Source organism: Hirsutella rhossiliensis (genome assembly GCF_020360975.1).
Source record: "Hirsutella rhossiliensis strain HR02 chromosome Unknown scaffold00011, whole genome shotgun sequence".
Taxonomy (NCBI): Eukaryota; Fungi; Ascomycota; class Sordariomycetes; order Hypocreales; family Ophiocordycipitaceae; genus Hirsutella; species Hirsutella rhossiliensis.
This window is the reverse complement of record NW_025408677.1, coordinates 1,937,042-1,957,476: the sequence shown is the minus strand read 5'-3', so window position 1 is coordinate 1,957,476 and position 20,435 is coordinate 1,937,042. Positions and strand designations below refer to the sequence as shown.

At 60.1% G+C, this 20,435-nt stretch overlaps 6 protein-coding genes across 6 annotated transcripts; 2 read left to right on the top strand and 4 right to left on the bottom strand.

The window, feature by feature from the left end:
• Window positions 1-621: 621 nt before the first annotated feature.
• HRG_09012 (geranylgeranyl pyrophosphate synthetase) lies at window positions 622-2,115 on the bottom strand (the record flags this gene model as incomplete). Its single annotated transcript, XM_044867483.1, has 3 exons — window positions 622-1,595; window positions 1,659-1,834; window positions 2,093-2,115. 3 exons carry the CDS (start codon window positions 2,113-2,115, stop codon window positions 622-624), a joined length of 1,173 nt encoding a protein of 390 aa, XP_044717504.1.
• Window positions 2,116-3,082: 967 nt separating this feature from the next.
• On the bottom strand, window positions 3,083-4,259 carry HRG_09011 (uncharacterized protein; the record flags this gene model as incomplete). Its single annotated transcript, XM_044867482.1, has 2 exons — window positions 3,083-3,245; window positions 3,388-4,259. 2 exons carry the CDS (start codon window positions 4,257-4,259, stop codon window positions 3,083-3,085), a joined length of 1,035 nt encoding a protein of 344 aa, XP_044717503.1.
• A 615-nt stretch (window positions 4,260-4,874) lies between these two features.
• On the bottom strand, window positions 4,875-6,254 carry HRG_09010 (uncharacterized protein; the record flags this gene model as incomplete). Its single annotated transcript, XM_044867481.1, has 3 exons — window positions 4,875-5,832; window positions 5,904-6,037; window positions 6,102-6,254. The coding sequence occupies 3 exons, from the start codon at window positions 6,252-6,254 to the stop codon at window positions 4,875-4,877; spliced, it is 1,245 nt and encodes a 414-aa protein (XP_044717502.1).
• Window positions 6,255-7,296: 1,042 nt separating this feature from the next.
• Window positions 7,297-10,550, bottom strand: HRG_09009 (elongation factor tu GTP binding domain-containing protein; the record flags this gene model as incomplete). Its single annotated transcript, XM_044867480.1, has 2 exons — window positions 7,297-10,434; window positions 10,488-10,550. 2 exons carry the CDS (start codon window positions 10,548-10,550, stop codon window positions 7,297-7,299), a joined length of 3,201 nt encoding a protein of 1,066 aa, XP_044717501.1.
• Window positions 10,551-11,225: 675 nt separating this feature from the next.
• HRG_09008 (RNA polymerase i-associated factor PAF67 domain-containing protein) lies at window positions 11,226-12,773 on the top strand (the record flags this gene model as incomplete). The annotated part of the gene is made up of 3 exons (XM_044867479.1): window positions 11,226-11,531; window positions 11,587-12,624; window positions 12,690-12,773. The coding sequence occupies 3 exons, from the start codon at window positions 11,226-11,228 to the stop codon at window positions 12,771-12,773; spliced, it is 1,428 nt and encodes a 475-aa protein (XP_044717500.1).
• Window positions 12,774-17,876: 5,103 nt separating this feature from the next.
• HRG_09007 (universal stress protein family domain-containing protein) lies at window positions 17,877-20,435 on the top strand (the record flags this gene model as incomplete). Its single annotated transcript, XM_044867478.1, has 3 exons — window positions 17,877-18,298; window positions 19,309-19,684; window positions 19,746-20,435. 3 exons carry the CDS (start codon window positions 17,877-17,879, stop codon window positions 20,433-20,435), a joined length of 1,488 nt encoding a protein of 495 aa, XP_044717499.1.

Sequence of the window (20,435 nt, the reverse complement as noted above, 5' to 3'; positions counted from 1 at the left end):
TCGTTCTCTCGGCCCACCACGTCGCCGCTGGCTTGAAACAGGACGAGCTGCAGCTTACTGACTGAGTCCAGGGACTACGTCAGATTCCTGGGTGTGTCTGCTTGCTGTACGTACCTCCTGACAGGCCTGTCACGGTAGCCTGTTGTTGCATGGTGTTGCTGTTGCACTGCAGCCGTTCCCGACGCGAAACAAGCGGATGGGACGACTACGTCATGCCCAGGACCTTGGCCGGCGGCATCTTGGCTGGCCCTGGTTCTGCACTCCGGTTCAAGAGCTGCTGCACCCCGGAATCTTCCCGGTAGCATTGCAGGCGACAATCTTGCACCCAGTCTCCTCCCAATGCACCTCGGAACCCGCCCAAGAGGTCTACGAGTCCGCCCTGGCCGGCGGGGTTGTCTACTCAACAAGTTCCATTCTTATACAACTCACTCTTCTCCAATTAGGCAAGAGAGTCGAGGGAACCGTGTGAGGCATGCACGACCTCTATTAAATTAGGATATACATCTAAAGTTAGATAGATGCTTGAGAAACTACACGTACGTAGTGGCCCCTGTTAGCGCGCCAGCAATGCTCGTCGAAGGGCAAAATGAGTAATGTCCAAGGCTTTGGTTGCCTCTTCATTCAAGTCCAAAACTTGGCAATCAAATCGTCGGGCAGCGCCTTGGCGTCCTCTTTGGCGGCAAAGATCTTGATGATGCGCGGTCTCAGCCCCCGCTCACAGATTGCAACGCACGCCCTGGCCCCGTTGCGCCTGACTACTTCCTTGAGCCGGACCAGCACCGTGACCAGCTTCTGCAGATGGACCTGCTGCCTCGTCTCCCAATCTGTAAACTCTGCGGCGACGTTGTTGAATGTAACGTTGGTGAATGTTCCGTCGACGTGGCGGCCGACAATGAGCCACGGTGTGCGGCCGAACCAGAGCTGCGGGAGATAGGTGCCGGAGCTTTTGTACTTTCCAGCCGTCTTGACCTCTGCTGCTGCGGATTGGGGCATAGCCATGTCGTGGTCGGATGCGGTGCTCGTCACTTGGGTGTTTGTGCTTGCGGTTCTTGGTCCGCACTTTATTGATGGTCGTCTTACTACTTGGGAGACGTTGGCCTTCGCGCCTGACTTGGCGCTGCCCGGCCCATTGTAGCACGCATCGACCTCGAAGCGCACGGCACAGCGCAAATGTCCAAGCGGGTAGAGCAGGACGCGGTGATGTCCCGTACTGTCCCCTACTCGAGGAGGGTAGTCGGTAAAGGCCCTTTCAAAGTTGTGGCCGTATCCAGAGACGAGTGCTCCAGTGGTGCGCTCGCGCGAGCTCCTTTCCCAGCGCTCAATCAGCAGCGAATTGTGGACCAGGGTAAGCTTGAGACGAAACAGTCCGTCGCTCCGGTCGGCGCAGAAGTTGAGCAGCTTCCGCAGACTGCTCCGGTCTGACACGACGTCGACGTCGTTGAAGCGGAAATCTGGGTTTGTGGAGGCGGCGGCTCGGAAGAGCGGCTCCAGGGGGTGTCGTGGGACTCGGGCAGAGTTTTGGTCGATGAAGAACGTCCCTCGATCCCTGGGGAGGGTGACTGGCAAGGGAATGTTTCTCCATGTCGGGGCGATCCCTTCAACATTGTCAAAGGTGAACATGCATGAGATGACATATTGGGGATGAGGGAGACTCTTACCAGGAACAAAGATGTGGGCATACGCGAGATTACGCCAGTTGTATGTGCAAAGCAGCTGAGCTGCCGACGCACTCGAGACTCTGGATGCCGAGGGGTAAAGGCTGCGCTGGCTGATGATTTTGACGGGGTTCTGGTCTCGTAGGCCATCACGTATCCAAGAGTCGCGAGAAGCTTGCCTGCGCGCCGTCGAGACCGCGGTACCAAGTGCGGCGGGTAGACGACCGGCGTGAGCGGAATTTCCACGTCGAGCCGTCACCGCTGCTTTCTTCCGAACCGAGCCGGCTCTTGAATTGAGTCCACGATAACAAGAGAATACGGCAGGTGATGATGAGGCAGCGCGGACTCGGCGACACATTGTCTGCCCAGCCGAGTGAGTGAGCCTCGGACACAAGACGGGGCCACAGCGTCCAATGGGCTGGACAATATAGACTGACGAGCCTGCCGGTCTCGGCACCATGATATTGGGCAACACTTGATTCATCCGAGGTGAGAGAATGCTTCAAGTCGCTTGTATCTTCATCCCAGCAAGTCATGAAAACACGACATGGAAGAACGCGGGTCCCTGCAGCCTCTGGTTGGTCGCCCCTGACGTGCGGCACGCCATGAGGGGATGTCTGCGTGGAGGCGTCCGGAGGTGTGCGTTGGTGGAAGCCTCTGATGATGTTGGAGCCGCCCTTTCACCACATGTAATTGCTTGCACGTGATGCAGCACGTGACTCCCCGCTCCTTACTTCACGGCCCTTCTGAGTTCTGACAGAACCAAACCACTCTCTCTTCGCCTGCGCAGTACATACAGGAGGCACGAACTCGTTGGTGAGTCTCGGCCGGCGGGTCTTTTAGTCTGCATCTTCGTCTAATGTGTGTGTAGTTGAGCTGACCCTCCCCCTCGGGCCCTCAGTCTCACCATCACTTAAGCCCGTTGCTATGCGTTGGGGATGCGCCGTGTTCAGCATCGCCGAGAACGGCTTGTGTTGAGCCCTTGCAGCAAGGAAGAGAAGTCTCGGGTCGCAAGCACAGTTCGCGTGGAGGCGGCATTCCGTGACCCAATAGCCACCACACTTATCACGCAGGGGGCCACCAACACGCCTGAGCTCACGCAACGATGAGTTGGCTTTAGATGAGCATGCCTGCCCTGATCAGTCTTTTTGAGACTCGAAAACAAATTTCTGTGCTTGGTAGACACTACGCTTCGCGTGTGAAGATGGACCTATTCGTACACACAAGTCTCGTTCTCAATGTCCAACTCCACCAGGCCCTGATTTCACTCTCTCCACAGTCTCGGTGTATGTGGAGGAAGAAGCAGGAAGCCAAGCATCCATCGCCAGTTCCTCCCACCATCCTCAGACTCCGAAACTCCTCCGCAAAAGACATGCGTAACGCAGAGAGCAGCCCTCATCGCCATGGCCCTCCACAAGCCTCGACAGTCAGAACAGCAAGCCCGAGGGCCGGCAGGCACAGATTCGTCGCCCGGCTGAGCACACCGTCGGCTCAAAGGCTCCGATTTCGTCGGCGAGCGAGGTGCTCACTGGGTTGGCGCGGTCTCGCCCGATCTTGCCTCGTTCGTGGACTGTGGAAAAGATTGTGGATCTGTGAATGGGGAGGAGGACGATGTAAGCTTTGCAAGAAGACACAGGGTGTGGGCGTCGTTGCCCTTTGACTCATCCCCATGAATAACAAACGTGAGAAGACGGGAGAGAGAGATGGGGGAGAGAAAGGGTAGATGCCGTACTGAAACTTGATCAACGTGATGCCCTCGCAGATGTCGACGACGAGATGCAGCCCCCCGACACTGACGTACGCGGCATCAGCATCTCGCGACAAGCCGTGCTGCGGCAGCGGATCCGAACGGCTGCCTCGCCAGAGATCAATAGGCCGCCGGTGCCCACAGACATGGCACAGAATAACCAGCCCGTCGTCCCCATGGCGGCCCTCGCCCGAGATGGACGACGCCCGGTGTCCACACCCCGGCTCAAACAGCGAGTCCCCGCGGGCCCGGTGCGCCTCCTCGAAGAGCGCCGTCTCATCAGGCGCGAGCGCGCCGTGGTCGCCGGCCAAGATGCGGTCCCGCATCGTCGGCAGCAGGCCGCGCAGGCCGCCCACGCCCTCGGCCGCGGCGCACAGCACGCACAGCAGGACGCCCCCCTGGTAGCCGAGGCCGCAGCGCGGCGGCTGCCCGGTGCGCAGGATGGTGGCGCGGCGCGCCTCGCGCAGCCTGTGGGCTGCGTGGTTGATGGCGCGCTCGAGCACGCGCATCAAATGGTCCGTGTCGCGGCGGCGCCACTCTTCGGCGTGCTTGGCAGTGCGGAGCGATGGCTGGTCGGGGTCGACGCCCGCGCCTGCGGCTCCGTCGAGGTCGGCCGGGTTGATGCCGTCGGCGGCGGCGGCGGCGGCCAGCTCGTGCTCCAGCTCGGGCGCCCCTGAGCGACGGCGGTGCCACCATCTCGCCAGGCGCAGCAAGTGGCCCATGCAGAGCGTTGAAAAGGGGTCGTGGGGATAGGCCTGGTACAGCTCCAGCCTCATCAGATCGTCGAGCTTATGCGGCACCGGGACCTGAATCACCTGGTGGAACGGCCGGCCTGACGCCGACCATCCGTTGCCCATGCCATGTTGCTGTATGCCTGCAGATTCACCGACGGGTCAGGGCTCTCGCCCTCGGTCTGGACTGAGGGCCGTGTGTTTACCTGGTCGAAAAGGCAGCGGTCGAGGCTGCGGGGAGGGAGTTGGAGGGAGAGGCCGCGGCATGGCGGCAAAGTTCAAAGGAGGAGGCGTGGTTGACGATGATGATGCCTCGGTATTGATGCCTCTGTATCGGAGAAACAATGAAGAGAAGAGACGCGCTTTCTCAGAGGACTCAGGATGCTCTCGTAGCCAAGGGCGTTTCACTGCCTGGCACCTGGTCTGGTTGCCCGGAGCGAAGCCCGGCCAACCCCTGAACAGCTCGACAACGCCACACTCGCTCTCTCCAATGACGACAGCCAGAGGGCAGTGAGCCGAACCCGGCTGCCTCTCCAAAACACATTGCCTCGGCGTTTGAAGGGGGCGAGGCGGAGAAGTCTCCCCTTCCACAGAACACGACCGACGCCCCGGGCTGAACAACGGGTTGTGTTTATTTTTTCCTTTCTTCTTTGATCTTCGCTCGTCTGGAGTCCGCTGAGCCTGGATCCGCCTGCCAGAGGCCTCGTGCAGCAAGGCAAGCAGGCGAACCGCCCTCGACGTCTACGCCCCCGGGTATGCCAGCTGGTGGATATGGTCTCCGAAATACCTGCTCCGAGTCTGCCGTCCGCCGTGGGCTCCCGACCAAACACCCGTGTAGTTTCCGTTCTTGACGAGGTAAACTTCGTCGTCTTCCCTGACGCAGACCTCGACGCGCCGCTGGATGCCTCGGCCATCCTTCTCGCCGCTCCCTGTATGCGGGCTTGCCACCTCCCCGTCCTCTACGTACGTCGTTTCGACCGCGGCCCCCTCGCCGTCTTTTCTGCCGACTTGAGACATCGGCGTCGTTGGGCTGTCTTGGTTGCCATCGCCAGACTCGCGGATCCGGCTTGGCCCTTCCATCCAGCATGGTAGGATGATTGCCATGTTTGCCGTGACCATCGCGGCAAAGGCTTCGCGCGCCTCCCATTTACGCGCGAGTCTAAGATCCCTAAAGCTCTGCGCACATGCATCGGGTCGGTAAGTAAAGAGCTCAGCTCCCCAGCCCATGGCCACCACGAAAAGAGCCCTTACCGAGACGACAACCGCGCGGTTCACCGCAGCCAAGCCAGCCAGGAAGCCACACGCCAACAGAGCGGCCGTCAGCAACTTGTGCCTCGCGGGCGCCCCCGTCTGAAACAGAGACGGGGCCGGCACCGCCATCAGGTACAGATAAGTCGCCACGCCGAGGCTCATGTATGTCCAGATGAGCGCCGGCGACGAGGCGGGCTGGCAGGACGGCTCCGGCGCCGGGGAGAGCCGCCACATTCGCGTCATGGGACGACAGCTCAGCAGCAGCGTCAGCGTTGCGCCGAGCCAGCTGGCGCCGACGAGAGCCAGGCCCAGCAGCGCGGCCGGCCGGCGTCGGCGGTGCTGGGTGCTTGCCAGCCTCAAGCACAGCACGCACACGGCCGCCTTGAGGGACCAGATGACGATGGAATGGCTGGCCCAGCTGCCGAGTTGCAGCTTGGAGCCGAGGACTCTATAAGCAGTCAGCATCCTTCGCGCGCTGGGGGCTCATGCCAGCCGGTCGCTATCAGATCACGGTGGTACCTCTGCCTATGCTCTCTGCCGCCAGTCTGCGGCGCCATGGCTGCTCTCGTGCCGTCATCCATGAAGCTGCTCGTCAAGCCATTCGCCTCATTTTCGGCAACGTATGCCAGGGCCGTCTCAGTCCCGTAAGCCACCTTTCACCCATCCCCAGTCAGTAACGAGTCTCTGACAGAACGGGGCCAAGGGATCCTCTCATACCGCTGCCAACACCACGAGGCAATCATCAGACGCCAGGCCCTTGAGTCCTCCAACGGCGCGAGCTCGCAGATACAGCCGAAGAACCACAGCCGCCAGCCCGACGGCCAAGAGGGCGAAAATCTCGGCGTTAAAGGCATAACGGGGCGCGCTCATCGTGGCCGTGACATGGGCGCCTCTCCGGGCCACAGAAGGTCCAATCACAAAGGGTTTCAGCGAGGGCCGGGCCGGGTGTAGTAATGAATGGCGCGGGGCGCAACAGTAGGCATGCTCCCCCTTTTTTCTCTCCTCGTCAACTATATCCGACGAGGCAGTTGAATCGACCAAAAGGCCATCGATGCTGGAGCTCCCAGGAGTCGTCCGGGGCCCTGGCTTATCAGGAAAAGACACGGCAGCGACGGCGCCGGTGCATAATGTCCATTATGCTTTGCCTAGCAGAGACAAACAAGCAACCATCTGCAGCTGAGCACCTGTCGACGGAGCAGACGCGTGAGAATGGGTGTGCGTCAGAGCACACAGACTCAATGCAACGGCCAATACCTTCCGGGGCGTCTCCCTCCCTGTGCGGCTGATGATGAGCTCTAGCTACGCATCAAGTCGGCCCAAGGAAGACCAGCACTAGTAATCAATAATCAAAGGCCTCAAGGCAAGGCCAGCCTATGTGTGTCGAGCTTCCATCCTCTTCTCGTCCGTCCGTCAACGTCCAAGACATTCAGCCGCGTGGCTGTTGTTCAGGGGGCGTGAAAAGCAAGCGACCTCTCGCGCCCACTCTATGGCAAGGCAGTCGCGTGGCCGTGGTCTGGGAATAAGAAAAGAAAGCAAGGATTGAGACACCACATGGCTTCGCCTTTCAACATACTGTAATTACTTGGCTACCGGCTCGAGGCGCTTCGCAGGACCGAGTGGCTCGGGTCGTCCACGTCGATGTACAGACGACAAGACTGGGTCTCATGCAAGGAGCAGCCATGCTTCCTTTTTCTTCGCCCCGGTGCTGGTCCAGACCCGGTCCTCGTCGCGCACTGATCGCTAGTGCACGAGCAAGCATCAGCATACATACAAATGCTGCACCTCGCGCTTCCCCCTTGCATCCTCCGAAACTGTGCCTGTAGCCCGGAGCCCAACTGCCGTCCAGTGGAAGCAAGTCGTCCGCCGAGCATGCACGACACTCTCGGCCCGGCCATCGGGACCGAGAGAGAGGTCATCGCTTCAGCGTCTTTTGCTTCTCTGCGTCTGTCGCGACGAGCCGGCCCTCGACCAGCAGACCCTTCTTCCGCCTGACCCCGTCCATATACCGCTTCGCCACATTCTCCTTGTCCGCCAGCTCGCCCAGGTCCTCTAGGTCGTCCTCGGTGAAGGGCACCCAGAACGGGTCCTCGTCCAGAATCTCGAACCCCGCAAAGATCAGCTGTGGCTGCGCCGCTCCGCTCGTGCGCTTGCGCATCTCGTCTGCAAACCCGAAGCTCTCGGCCACGGGGAGCAGTGCCTGGATGGTGAAGAAGGGCGTGCCCTCCTTCATGGTCTCGGCCATGACGCGTCCGCGCCGCCGGGTCAGCACGTCATACACGCGGCCGAGGACCTCGGTCGATGCCTGGATCTCGACCGAGTACATGGCCAGCATCAGGCGCGGCGACCAGTCGAGAAAAGCCGCGCGGACCGACGACTGTAGCGACTTGATAATTTCGCCCGTCAACCTGCCGAGCCTGTCGTGGGCCGACGAGTCGTCCTCGGAAAGGCTCAGGCCGACATCCTCGATGAAGACGGCAACTCCTTGCATGGGCTCGTGGCACAGCGGCCCCTGCGCCGTCGCCAGTTGGAAAGCGTAGGTAATCTTGTCCGACAAGTGGGAGGCTCGAAGGGTCTCTTCTGCCCGAGGGGCATCATTGAAGCTTTTGTTGGCCGTGAATACCTTGGGCAAAATGCCGTCCTTGGTCGCGTCGACGAGCAGGTTCGGCCCCGTGCGTCGCGGCCCAAACGCTGCAATCTGATTCACGCGGCTCTTCCACACATCGCGCCCCTTGCCCGTCTCCAGCTGTTGCTGGAGCTGCTGCTTGAACTCGTCGACCGACAGTGTATTGCTAGCTGTGACCGCCGTGTCCGGCACAATGTTCTCCTCGCCGGCTCCGTTGCTGCCGCCATCCTCGGTGGATCTGCGTTCCGTGTACAGCCGCTTGATGGAGTCGCCGTTCTTGATGAGAAATTCGGTGACATCTGCCGGCAGTGGCCGGACGCGAAGTGTAATTGTCACCTGTTTCGAGCTCGTAACGCCGACAACGGCCCCCCGTCCGAGGTCTTTGTTTGCCGGCGGTCGCATCTCCTCTGCACGAACGATCGTCTCCCTGTAAGGCACGATGGGCGCGCCCGCCTGAATGTCGCAGCAGGCAAATCTTTCCTTGAGGTCCAGGAGGCATCGCTCGAGATGCAGCTCACCGGCGGTCAGCAGGACGTGCTCGCCGCTGGCAAACTGTTCGTACTCGGCGCAAGGGTCGCTTTGCACGAGAAGTTGCAGCCCCTTGATCATCTTGTCGAGGTCTGCTGGGTTTTTTGGCTCCAGCGCTACCCGCACAATCGGCTTTCCAGTCAGGCTTACGCCCGCGAGGTTGACGGCGCCTTGCAGGCGGCTGCAGAGAGTTCCGGATTTCAGAATCTTGCCTTCCAGCCCGCCAATGCCAAACACCACACCCGCCGGCACCGAATCCAGGGGTTCTAGGTTTCTGCCCATGAACATGTAGAGCGCGGTCACGGTGACTTGTTGCGGCTTAGCATCCGCACGAGGATCCGCAGGAGACCACTTGGGAGGCACAACGTAGAGAGTGTCGCCGACGGAAAGGTGGCCAGAGTATATCCGGGCGAAGCCCACCAGGCGCTCAGGGTCCGCCTTCTTCTCCTCCGTCTCTGGGACAGCATCGTCGATGTTGGCGGAATCGACAGCCTCCGTGAGACTCCCGATCCCGGTTTCCTCCCTGGCAGCTTGTGCTCTTGTTGCTTCGGCCCTCTTTCTCCGGGCCAGCTCCCGTGCTTCTTCTCCGCTCATCTGGCCCGTGGTTCTCCTTTTGTTCTCGGGGAGCTCGTTCTCGGGGATGGAGACCATCTTGCTGACGTACGCGACGACTGGATCTGACTTTTCGTCTTTGAACGACACCACGGCGTCACGGACACCCTTGTCAATGCATTGCGACCCCGGCGAATGCTCGAGCAGGTCGGGCAGACGTTCGGCTTGCGCCACCGGTGGGGATGGCAGGGATTCGACGACGGATACCAGCAGCGCCGTCGACAAGGGCAGCCACGAGGCAAAGACGGTCGTCAAAAGCAGCCTCGAATCTCTCGCCCGGATTACATGAGGCGGAATGGTAATGCTCAGGGACTTTGTGACCTTTTCGAGCATGTCCGGGTCTCCCTTACCGCTGTCTCCGCCGCATGTAGCCTGGTAGACGGTCCAGATGGGCTCGAGAACGAGCTGCACAAACATGGGCTTCAGGTTTCGTCCTTTGAGGTGCTTTGGGCCGAGAATTTTCTTTGTCTTGGGGTCGAGATAAAAGTTGCCCCAGAGAACTTTTTCCATGACGCCTCTCCTGATGCCGAGTTTCTTCTCGTATAGACTGGCAAACTGCCGGCAGGTAAACGCCCAGCCGTCGATGGCGCTGCTGAAGATGACGTTGTTCTTTTCCGGCGCAAAGTAGATGTCTTCGTCGTCCCGTTCTTCGAATTGGAGCTCTCCCGTCTCGCTGACCGTGTCCTCGGCCGCAGATGCTTTAGCGGCGGCCGCGGCGTTGACGCGCTCCTCCATGGTCTCCCTCCAATTCAGATCCTCCTCCATTCGTTCGCCTTGAAAGAAACTGCCCAGCACGGCATTGACCTGCTCAAGCAGCTTGCTTAGATGAACATAGGCCTCTGCGGGGGACATTTTCAGCTCCGTCACCAGCCGGTCCATCTTGTTAATGACGAGCAGGGGCTTTAGCTTTTCCATCCACGTTTGGCGAAGAACAGTGACGGTTTGGCTGCAAACCCCTTCAACGGCATCAACGAGGACCACGGCCCCATCGCATAGTCGGGAAGCTGTGGAGACCTCACTACTGAAGTCGATGTGGCCGGGTGAGTCAATCAGATTGATGAGATACTCCTTGGGGACAGGGTCCGCGCCAGGGGCGGATCTCCGGAGCATGGAGAAGTAGAGCGAAATGGCCGACGACTCCATGGTGATGCCGCGGGTTTGCTCATCAGGGCGCGAGTCAAGGTACCGGATCTTGCCGGCCAGTTTGGGCGAGATGATGCCGTTGGTGGCCAACAAGGCATCAGTCAGGGAAGTCTTGCCGTGATCAACGTGGGCCAGAATACAAATCTGGCGCAGAGCATTAGCGAACAGCTAATCTGCCGGGCGGGCGCGTGTCCTACATTGCGGATATCATGGGACTGCCGCTGCAGGCTCGCGAGCCGTTCAGGGCTGACAACAGGCATGATGGGTGAGCGTGTGGCGAAGCACAGAATATGTCAAGCTGAACAGGGCGATGAGAGATGCTCTCGAGCTCAGGGTAACGGCAGCGTGGGCCGCCTCTAAGGTCTCGGGTCTTGAAGGTTATGTTTATCTGGGAAACAGGGCTCTCGAGGGCGGCGGTCGGGAGTTGTCCTCGGCTGGTTCATGATCATCCGTGACTCTTGTCCACCCAAAATTGCCGCACGGCCAAAGGGGATTGGTGGTGACTCGTTGTGACTCAGCGATGACTTGCAGTTGGAGCTGAATCGGTAGATCCCAGAATCCAGTCACACAAGGTCGAAGACACATTAATTCCCCTCTGATATTCACGGAAGCGGCGGAGCATTGTCGAAGCACTTTTTCGGCCTCCCAACTTGACTCCGATGCATCTCTTGCCGCTGCCCCGCTTTGAGATGGCCCATGCCCCACAATCATAACACCCGATACGTGCATGGGCCATGCATCTATGCCGTCTGGCGTCACTCGGTAAGGCCATATCGGCACCACAAGCCCTAACACACTATCGGTCACCAAAATTCTGCCCGACGAAGCCTCAACGCCCCTCCGCGAGCGCAGAAAATTCGGTGCCGCGCTGCCTCTCTGCCCTCTGCTCCCTCGGCCCAGCTCGCACGAGGCGAAGACGAACCTGCCTGCACACGATGGCGACGTATCAGAACGGCGTGGCTCCGGCCCGCGCCCTCAATGTCGACAGCGACGACGAGGAGGCCTTGGTGGCCGAGTACAAGGAGCACGTCCAGTACGAGGACGGCGAGGAGCTGAGCCAGACCACGTCATTGACCATGGCGCAACAAACAGACGATATCCAGGCACGGCTGGTCCAGGCCGCGCAGCCGCTGGACTTTTCGGCGCCCCTCGAGGTCAAATTCCAGAGCTACGACTCGTACTGCAGCCTGTTCCACTTCATCCTCAACTCGGAAGGCCCGGTTGACCTCGAGCCCCCGTCGGTGCGTATGAAGCGACCTTTGCGTCCAGAAGAAAGACTAACGTCGGTGCGCGCAGTACTACTGGGCCTGGGACGTCATCGACGAGTTCATCTACCAGTTCAACTCGTTCAGCTCATACCGATCTCGAATCGCGCGCCAGGCGTCCAACGAGGAGGAGATGCAAATCCTGCGCGAGAACCCCAACACGTGGGGATCGTACAGCGTTCTCAACGTACTGTACTCGCTCATCCAGCGGTCGCAGATTACCGAGCAGCTGGCTGCCATGAAGCGCAACGAGGACCCCATGGCCGTGGCTGGCGAGTACGGATCCAGGAACCTGTACAAGATGCTGGGCTACTTCTCCATCATCGGCCTGCTGCGGATCCACTGCCTGCTGGGCGACTTTAGCCTCGCCCTCAAGACGCTCGACGACATTGAGCTCAACAAAAAGGCCATGTTTGCCCGGGTCATGGCGGCCCACTTCACGACGTACTACTACGTCGGCTTCTCGTACATGATGATGCACCGCTACGCCGACGCCATCCGCATGTTCAGCCACATCCTCGTCTACGTCTCGAGGACCAAGAACTTCCAAAAGAACGCCCAGTACGACTCGATTACCAAGAAGAACGAGCAGATGTACGCCCTGATTGCCATCTGCGTCGCCTTCCAGCCGACGAGGCTCGACGACACGATCCACGGCGCGCTGCGTGAGAAGTACGGCGACCAGCTCCTCAAGCTGCAGCGGGGCGGGCCCGACTCGCTGCCCATCTTCGAGGAGCTCTTCCGCACGGCCTGCCCCAAGTTCATCTCGCCGGTACCGCCAGACTTTGACCACCCTGAGTCCAACGTGGACCCGGTCGAATACCACCTGGCCGTTTTCATGGACGAGGTCAAGACCAACATGTGGAGCCCGACCATCAAGTCGTACCTGAGACTCTACACCACAATGGACCTCACCAAGCTCGCCGGCTTCCTCGAGGTGAAGCCCGAGGAGCTGCGGTCCTGGCTGCTGGTGACGAAGCAGCGGACGAAGCAGCTGCGGTGGCAGGACCAGGGCCTGCTCGATGGCGATCTCGTCAATGTCAGCGACCTCGACTATGCACTGCAAGGGGTAAGTGGAAGCCATGATGCGATTCCGGATAATGGCAAATTGCTGACAAGGACGCCACTATGCAGGACCTGATTCACATTTCGGAAGCCAAGGTTGGCAGGAAGTTGGTGGACTGGTATCTCCGCAACCTGTCCCGCACCTACAACTAGATGATGCCGGGAGGGCCCCGATGAAGCATCTCGCCCCGACCTCGTTGCGGTCAGCTCCAAGGGAAAGTTGGTGGCAGGAGCAGAAGCAGGGGGTTGGGCCTGGTGTACGCAGGGCCATCTGGCAGGTCGCATGGCACTGGCGTCACGGAGTTGGGGAAAATGTCGCTTGCACGGAGCTCGAGGCCGGCCGCCGGGAGACGATGTAATGCCGGGACCTCGTGGCCTGGGAAAGGCCGCAGTTACATAACAGATTAAGAAGAGAGCATCATCTCGTCGCTGAGAGGGAGTTGCATACAACGAGGGCGCGGCTTCTTCCGCCACGTCTTGGCCCCCAGGACTGCTGGGTCGAAATGCGCACTGCTGCCGAAACGCCACGCGGCGGGATGACAGCACGAGACATTCAGCTGCGAACCTGTGCAAGGCTTGGCAGCGTAGGGGGATGATGCTTCTGACGAGGGTCTTGGTCCAATGAGGGAGATTTGATTTGTCACTGGCCCACGCGGCCGTAGACATGGTGGGGCTAGGCTTGCCCGTGGCCTCTGTGCGTTGGACGGGGGAGAAGCGTGCGTACAGGTCAAGCATGTAGGGAGAGGTCCGGACGATTCTATTACGACACGTTGCGGCACCGTCGGATTGACGAGAGGCCTCGTTAGCTGCGAGTAGAGTTAAATTAGAGTCCCGGGCTCGCAGACGATGGATCTCTGATCGATGGTGACCTCAGCCCTGGCCCCATGCAGCCAGCTGCCGAGGGGGACGCCACTAACAGCTCCCTAGCTTCCTCCCTATTCATCCCAGGACTTGGCTCGACTTGTTAGGCGGGGGTGGCGGCAGGCGGGCGGGCAGTCGATGACGAAGCAATACAAGCCCACGACGCATTTGGCTGGAAATGGCCGCGTGATCGGGCAGCCGTGGGGCTTTTTCTGTCATTACTTGGCCAGTCTTTCTTTTTGTTGGTCTTCTCGGTTACCCACCTTTTGTCTTCGACGCGCTTGCTTGCCCCCCTTAGGGTTTGAAAGGCGCGGGGGGTGGGGAAGCGAGGGACAGCACACGCGGACTCGGTTTACCCCGTTTTCTAGTCAAGTAGCTTATTTTGCTAGTGGCTCTCGTCCAGCAGGCGACTTACACGGGGTTGCGATGACTCATGACAAGGGCTACCGTCGGATCTGCCCTTGGCCTCCTCTGAGCTCCGCGTCGTTCTCCCCTCTCTCGGCCTCATGTATAAAAGCTTCTTTCTGCTATTCTCGACACAGACAGGCATCGATGCTACGGTACCGGTAGTCCCGTCCTCATCGTGGGACCCACCCGCGCCGCCAGGCTTCGGACCCGAGGCAAGACATCCGTCAACCAACCCGCGCAGCATCTGCCGCAGTGCCGCTCCGGTTTGATCGCCACTTCTGGCGCCTAGCACCCGAGGCTGTCCGCCCCCCCGCCTCAGCCCCGGACGAGAGCAGGGCATTGCACATGCTTTGTACATATCCGTACTTGCATCCTTGTCTTCCCCGGGGCACATCATGCACGGCTGATGGAACCCGACGGTGCGGCGGCGGGCGGTGGCCTTGGCGACGTGCGTGCGTGTCTCGGTGTCGACCAGGCCTTGACTGCAGCAGCATGGCACTAGGAGTACTCTGCTGCGGTCCCCAGAAACTGCTTGCCTGTAAGGCGGTGCGAGGACATGTGGCCTAGCGCCTGTCACGGATTCGGGAGCTTAGCCTTGGAGATAGTCTTTGAAACGAAGCTGGAATGGATAAGGTTGGTAGGTAATTAGTCGTACTCCGTGGATGAGGTAGGTAGGGTTGGGCTGGGCCGGGCTGCTCTGCCTCTTGCGTCTTCCCCTTACCTCGCCGATTATTTGTCCCCATTTCCTTCTTTTCTTTCCTCTCGCGCAGACGTCGGTTGACTCACCTCCATCCCCTCGGGACGGTTCGTATACTGGAATGGAGGGGGAGCTGCGTGGCGGGTGGCTGGTGGTGGTAGTGGTGGTGGTGGTAGTGGTGGTGGTGGTGGTGGGTGGCATGACCCAGGCTCTCAGGCTTCTTTGCCTGCACAAGTCGACACGCCTCGGGACGCTGGGTCGGTCTTGGCAAGCTCGACTGCGTCCAATGGACAGCCGGCGGACGAGTCGGGCATGAGACGGCGCTTCTCACAACTGGACTCACGCGGTGGAATGCGCTGGTATATAGACCGGCGCCTTGTCCAAGAGGGAGGGGCGGGACCGACTCTGCACCGGCCGGCCTCGGTTCTCACTCACGCTCTGGTGTCTTCCCGGTCCACGGCCACCACTTGCCATCGCTTGCTGTCTGTCAAGTCCTCTTTGGGCAAGCCCGAGGTAAAGGAGAGACTCGAGGTAAGGCGCGGGCTTCCCCCACGAACACATGCATGTCTCCGCCCCCTGGCCCGACCCGTGGTCCTCGAGCGGTACAAACAGCACCGCGTGTGTAATTATATCATCTATGCATCCGGTACATGGCCACCGGACCACGAAGGGGACAGGAGGAGGGAGAGGCGGCGGGAGGGGCCCTGCGCGCATATCTTAACGGCGTCTCATCTCATGGCAAACGGCTTGGCAGTCGAGGAAATCTGACACGTTTTGACTATAGATTGTCCATCCTCCACCCCTAAAAGGTTGCACGCCGGTTGCACGCCGATTGCACGCCGATTTCCCTGCAGCGCCGCACCGTATCAATCAAGCCCCACGATGCGAGTCTCGGGCCCTCGTCGCCGTACCGCTGTCGTCATTGTCACTCCATCGCTGCAGCAAGAGGCCGTGGCCGTCCACTGTATTTCCCCGGGGGCCTGACATTGACTGAACCCGAAAGCGCTCTGGCTGGCCTGGAGATTGGCGCGTGCCTCCCGGCAGCAGCAACACGGCTCGTTCTGTTGGGCCTATACCGACATATATATGAGACGGACCGAACTCGTCAATCAGCGCACATAGAGCCCGCCGTCTCGGATCGGATATCTGACCAGAGGCCTCCATCGACTGCCGCGGACGAAGACGACCAATCCCCACGCAGGCCGTGTGCGTGAATGCGCGTGGATGTGCGTGTATGTGCGTGGCATGCATGCACATGCGTACATACAGTACATGCAACTTACATGTGGAATAAGGTAGACGCAGAGTAGCGAGGCCACCAATATAAGCCTTGGGAGAGGAGACGGACAGAAAGCAGAGACGGGAAGCAGTGCAGACCTCGCTGCCTCGTGCAATTCTTCATCTCGCCACACAGGACACAGCAACGCCAACACCGCGACAACTGTCCTCGGGAGGGAGCCAAGGCCAAGACAAGCCAAAAGCCCAGACCCAAAGGGGGGAAAGTCACAAAAGGAACTGTTGCGATACAGGCGAGAAATAAGCTCAAGCTCGAGCCCGTCGGCCATTGTCTTGTGTGTCCGCCTCGGCCCGTCCGTCAATAGCTGACCGGGGCAAGTGGACAGACGCGGTTCACAACGCCAACTGTCAGGAAAACTTGCCATTTTCCCCCATCATTTCTTATCTTGTTGACCTGCTGTTCCTCCCTCTTCGCTGTGCAGCAGCGGCAGCAGAGTGGCGGTGCTTTGCTCGTGGTCGTCCTCGGAGGAGAGCTGAAGACTCGAGGCAAAGTTACTTTTTGGGGTCCTCAACCACCAGCCGCCTCATTTCTCGACAAGTCAAGGAAGAAAGAAGAAAAGAAGAAAAACTGGAGGCAAAGAAGGATCGAGAAGCAGACAGCGCGAGTGCAAGAAGCAGGCACTCTCCCTCAGCCTGGCTGGCTAGCCCGAGGTACCTTGCTCGGTGCCTTGACTGCGCTTCTCGTTTTTCCCCTGCCTCTTTTTCTTTCCTTTCCCTGCTTGTTTTCCTTCTCCCCCGCGTTGCCCCTCCTCTCGTCCCCTTTTCCGCTTCTGGGCTTGTTGATGCCCCTTTCTTGTCTTGACTTGTTGGCGCCAGTGGCTGTCGCTTGGGACTGCCCAACAAGGCGCCGCCACCACTGCATCAGCAGCAAGCCGCAGCAAGCAAGCCCTGAGGAGCACTGCAAAGCCCCCGAACCTCAGGCACCACCAGCCCTGGCCCAAGCTCCTCCTCCCCTACAGACACCCACCCCATCTCCAAATACCGACACCCCCCCCCCTTTTTCTTCCTCCAACATATCCACCATCCCGGCACTGCAGCTACCACAGCGGGACTCAACAGCAGATAAAGCATCCTTTTTTTCTTCTTCTCTTCTCTCTTGAGCTTTTGGACCGACGACTCTGGGGCTCTGCCCTTCGGATTCGCTGTGGCGCGCCATCATCGCCACCACCATCATCGCCTCTTCTCGTCGTCGTCGCCTCGTCTCTCGCCTTTCCCCAACAAAGCTTCCTCTTCTCATCTCCCGCAGATTTCGACTCGGCTCGCGGGCTCGTCCATCTTGACCCTTGCACCGCCTCATCTGGTAGTGCTCTTGGCATCACGAGGGACCCTTCGATTCTTCGTCGTCGACGTACCTTGGCCCGGCCGACATTGCAGGCACAAATCTGCCTTGCCCTGGTCCTCCTGCCTTTGGCTTGCCTAGCCGGGGCCTGGCATCATTCGCCGTGCAGCAGCTGCGCCTTGGCCCATCCCCGTCATTCGGCTTTTGTCTCTGCGCCTTCCCGCCTTGTGCTTCCCTGGTCGGCAAATTTATGCCGAGCCGTGACACAAACTGATCACCCTGTCTCATCCTCCCGCTGCTCTCGACCTCGGCCAGCACTCTCGCAGGGGCGGCGACGGCAGCACTTGCAGCAGCAGCAGCAGCAGCAGCGAGCACTTTGCTGCTTCATCGACGCGGCGACGACTGCATCTCTCCCGTCGTTTGCTGTTTTCTTTGCTGGCTTCATCGGTCTTTGCTGGCTCTCGCCCTCTCTTCACTGCTCTCCCTGGTCCTCATATTCTGGTTCTGGCTCTCTCAAAACAAGGCCGCTTTGACGCGAGGTCAGCAGACGAGGCGGGCAACCAGCCATCGGCAGGGCAGAAAGAAAAGGGTCAAGGGAGGAAACAGCAGAGCAAACTCGACGGAGAGCCCATTCGCCTTGGCTTGCAAGGTACAGTCAGCACGCAGCTGAGCTCCAGCCAGTCCGGAGGCAGACAGCAACCGCATAGAGCCAATCATGGACTCGCCCAGGCCGTCCCCCAGCCCCGAGTCGGATGTCTCGCCCATGTCGTCAGCTCTGGCCTCGAAGCAGCCCGAAGTCAATGCCGACTACTTTTCTTCTTCGTCAAACACGTCCAAGAGCCAGGATGGACCAGACGCCGGAGCTGGCACCACCTCTACCGCTAGCAGCAGCGCCACCGTCGACTCTCCGCTCGCCTCGACGCACCCGCGGCGCAAGTCGAGCGTTTCCTTTCCTACCGACCTCCCGAAGTCCGATCCCCCAGCAGCCGCAGACGACGGCTCGGAGGGAGCCGCCGGCAGGAAGTCGTCGGCTTCGTCCATCACCTTTCGACCACCCAAGGATCCCTCCCTTCCGCAAGGGCACCAGCGGCAAACGGGTGGCTCGCGTATCCGCGCGAGCTCTCCGCCCTACCAACGGTAAGCTTTTTTTCTTCATCGTCTTCCTTGTTCCCCATCAAGACTCGGAAGGATTATCTGCGCATCAAGAAGCAACGTCGTCATGTGCCTGCTGCGGCGAGTGTTCCACGCAAGAGAGCACTGCCTGGACGTCAGCGGGCTTGTGCATGAAGTAAGAACTCTGCAGCGGAAAGATAGATGGCTCCCGCAAGTGCGCCGTACTGGGTATTTAATTGGCCTCCGGTTGCCCCATGTGCTGCACACCACGTTCGGCATCTTGATCCGGCCGCGACACCCTCTTGCGTCCGCTCTTCTTACCCGTCATGCCTCTGGCGTGTCGGTGGTTGCCGGGCTCCCCACACCATGGGTCGTCGTCTCGGCTCGGGTGGAGCGTCCCGCGGACTCGGCGGCGCGGCGGGCGCCGTTCACTGGCCGGCCCGTTAACCTGGATCCCTGGCCGACGGCTCTTGTCTCAGGAGTGGGGGATGAGAATCTGCCCTCGGGGCTGGGCTGAGGAGGAAGGGTTCTCTGCCGCCCGCTGCCCGTGGACGCGCTCCTCCCACATGGAGAGAGGCTGTGCAACGCCAACTCGCTCGGGGCCTCCTTCGAGCCGTGCTTCTGGGCCTACAGATGGGTTTCGGAACGTCGCCAGAGGCCATCTTCGCCCCACACGTCACTGCAAAGGGCATGGCGCCCTCTGAGGACCAGCTGCTTACCCCGCCGGGAGAAACCTTCGCTGGTCGGCTGATGACTCGAGGCGCCGCAAGCATTTCATTTGTTGTGCCTCGTCGCGCTCTGGGCTGGTTGAGGCTGTGCCGTTGCAGTGCACCGGGCGGCCTCATGCTCCACCTCCGAACCCGCACTCACATGCCCAACCCGTTCCTCTTCTTCCTTGGTTCCCTCCTCCCCAAGTCCCTGTTTCAAATCGTCTTCGCCGCACCTTGCATAGCCGGCTCGACTGTCCCGTCTACAGGCCTTTACTATTTACTTGGTGGCGATATGGCGACGCTAACCGAGACATCCAACGACAGGTTTCAGCAGCATGTCGGCTTCGACAACCTGCCCAGCGGCGAGGCGACCAAGAACAACACCCTCTCATTAACTCTCAACGTCAGGCACAAGGGCTACCAGGCGCGGCGCAGATCGCGCACCTTCATGGTCGGCGTCGACGAGCACTCATACTCGGACTATGCGATCCAGTGGCTCCTAGACGAGCTGGTCGACGACGGCGATGAGATAGTGTGCGTCCGTGTCAATGAAAAGGAGATTCGCTGCAACGACAAGCAGTACCTGGAAGAGGCCAACCAGGTCATGGAGGGCATCCTGGCCAAGAATGCTGCCAACCGCGCCATCAGCTTTACCCTGGAATATTCCGTCGGCAAGCTACACGCGACGTTTCAGAAGCTGGTGCGTCCTGTCTCCCAAAGGTGCGAGGCGGCCAGATCGGCGACTGACCCCGTGCCTCCAGATCCAAATGTATCAACCCGCCATGCTCGTTGTCGGCACCCGAGGCCGGTCGCTGGGCGGCATCCAGGGCCTCGTCAACTCCCGAAACTCGTTTTCCAAGTACTGCCTCCAGTACTCGCCAGTCCCCGTGGTCGTGGTCCGTCCGACCGAGAAGCGCATCAAGAAGAAGGTTAAACGTGCAAACGATTCCACTCGGCAAACGTACCTCAGCATGCTGGCCGCAACCCACGGGCGACACGAGGCCGACAGCGAAGCTAGTAGCACCTACGAACTCGAGATACAAAACTCGCCCGACGAGGAGGCGCACCAGGTGGCCAAGGTGCTCGGGCTGCCGGCCAAGTTTGATCCGACCATTAAGCCCCTCGCGTCGTCCCTGCGGCCTCGCTCGCGCCCGAGCAGTCCCCCGCCCAGCGCCGACCCCCAGCGCGCCGCCGACGCATCGCCCACTAGCGCGGGAGGCGAAAGCTACGACGACGACGATGACGACGACGATGCAGAGTTTGAGGTGACGGATGGGCGGCAGGCCCTGAACCAACAGCAAAAGCTGGCGCAGCTGCATAAGATGGAGGCGGGAGAGGCGGCCGCCCTTAGGCAGAGATTGGACGAGGACGACGAAGATGAGTCGGACAAGGCAGAGGACAAGGCAGGAGACAAGCCGGAGCAGAAAAAGGACGCTAAGAACGCATCATAG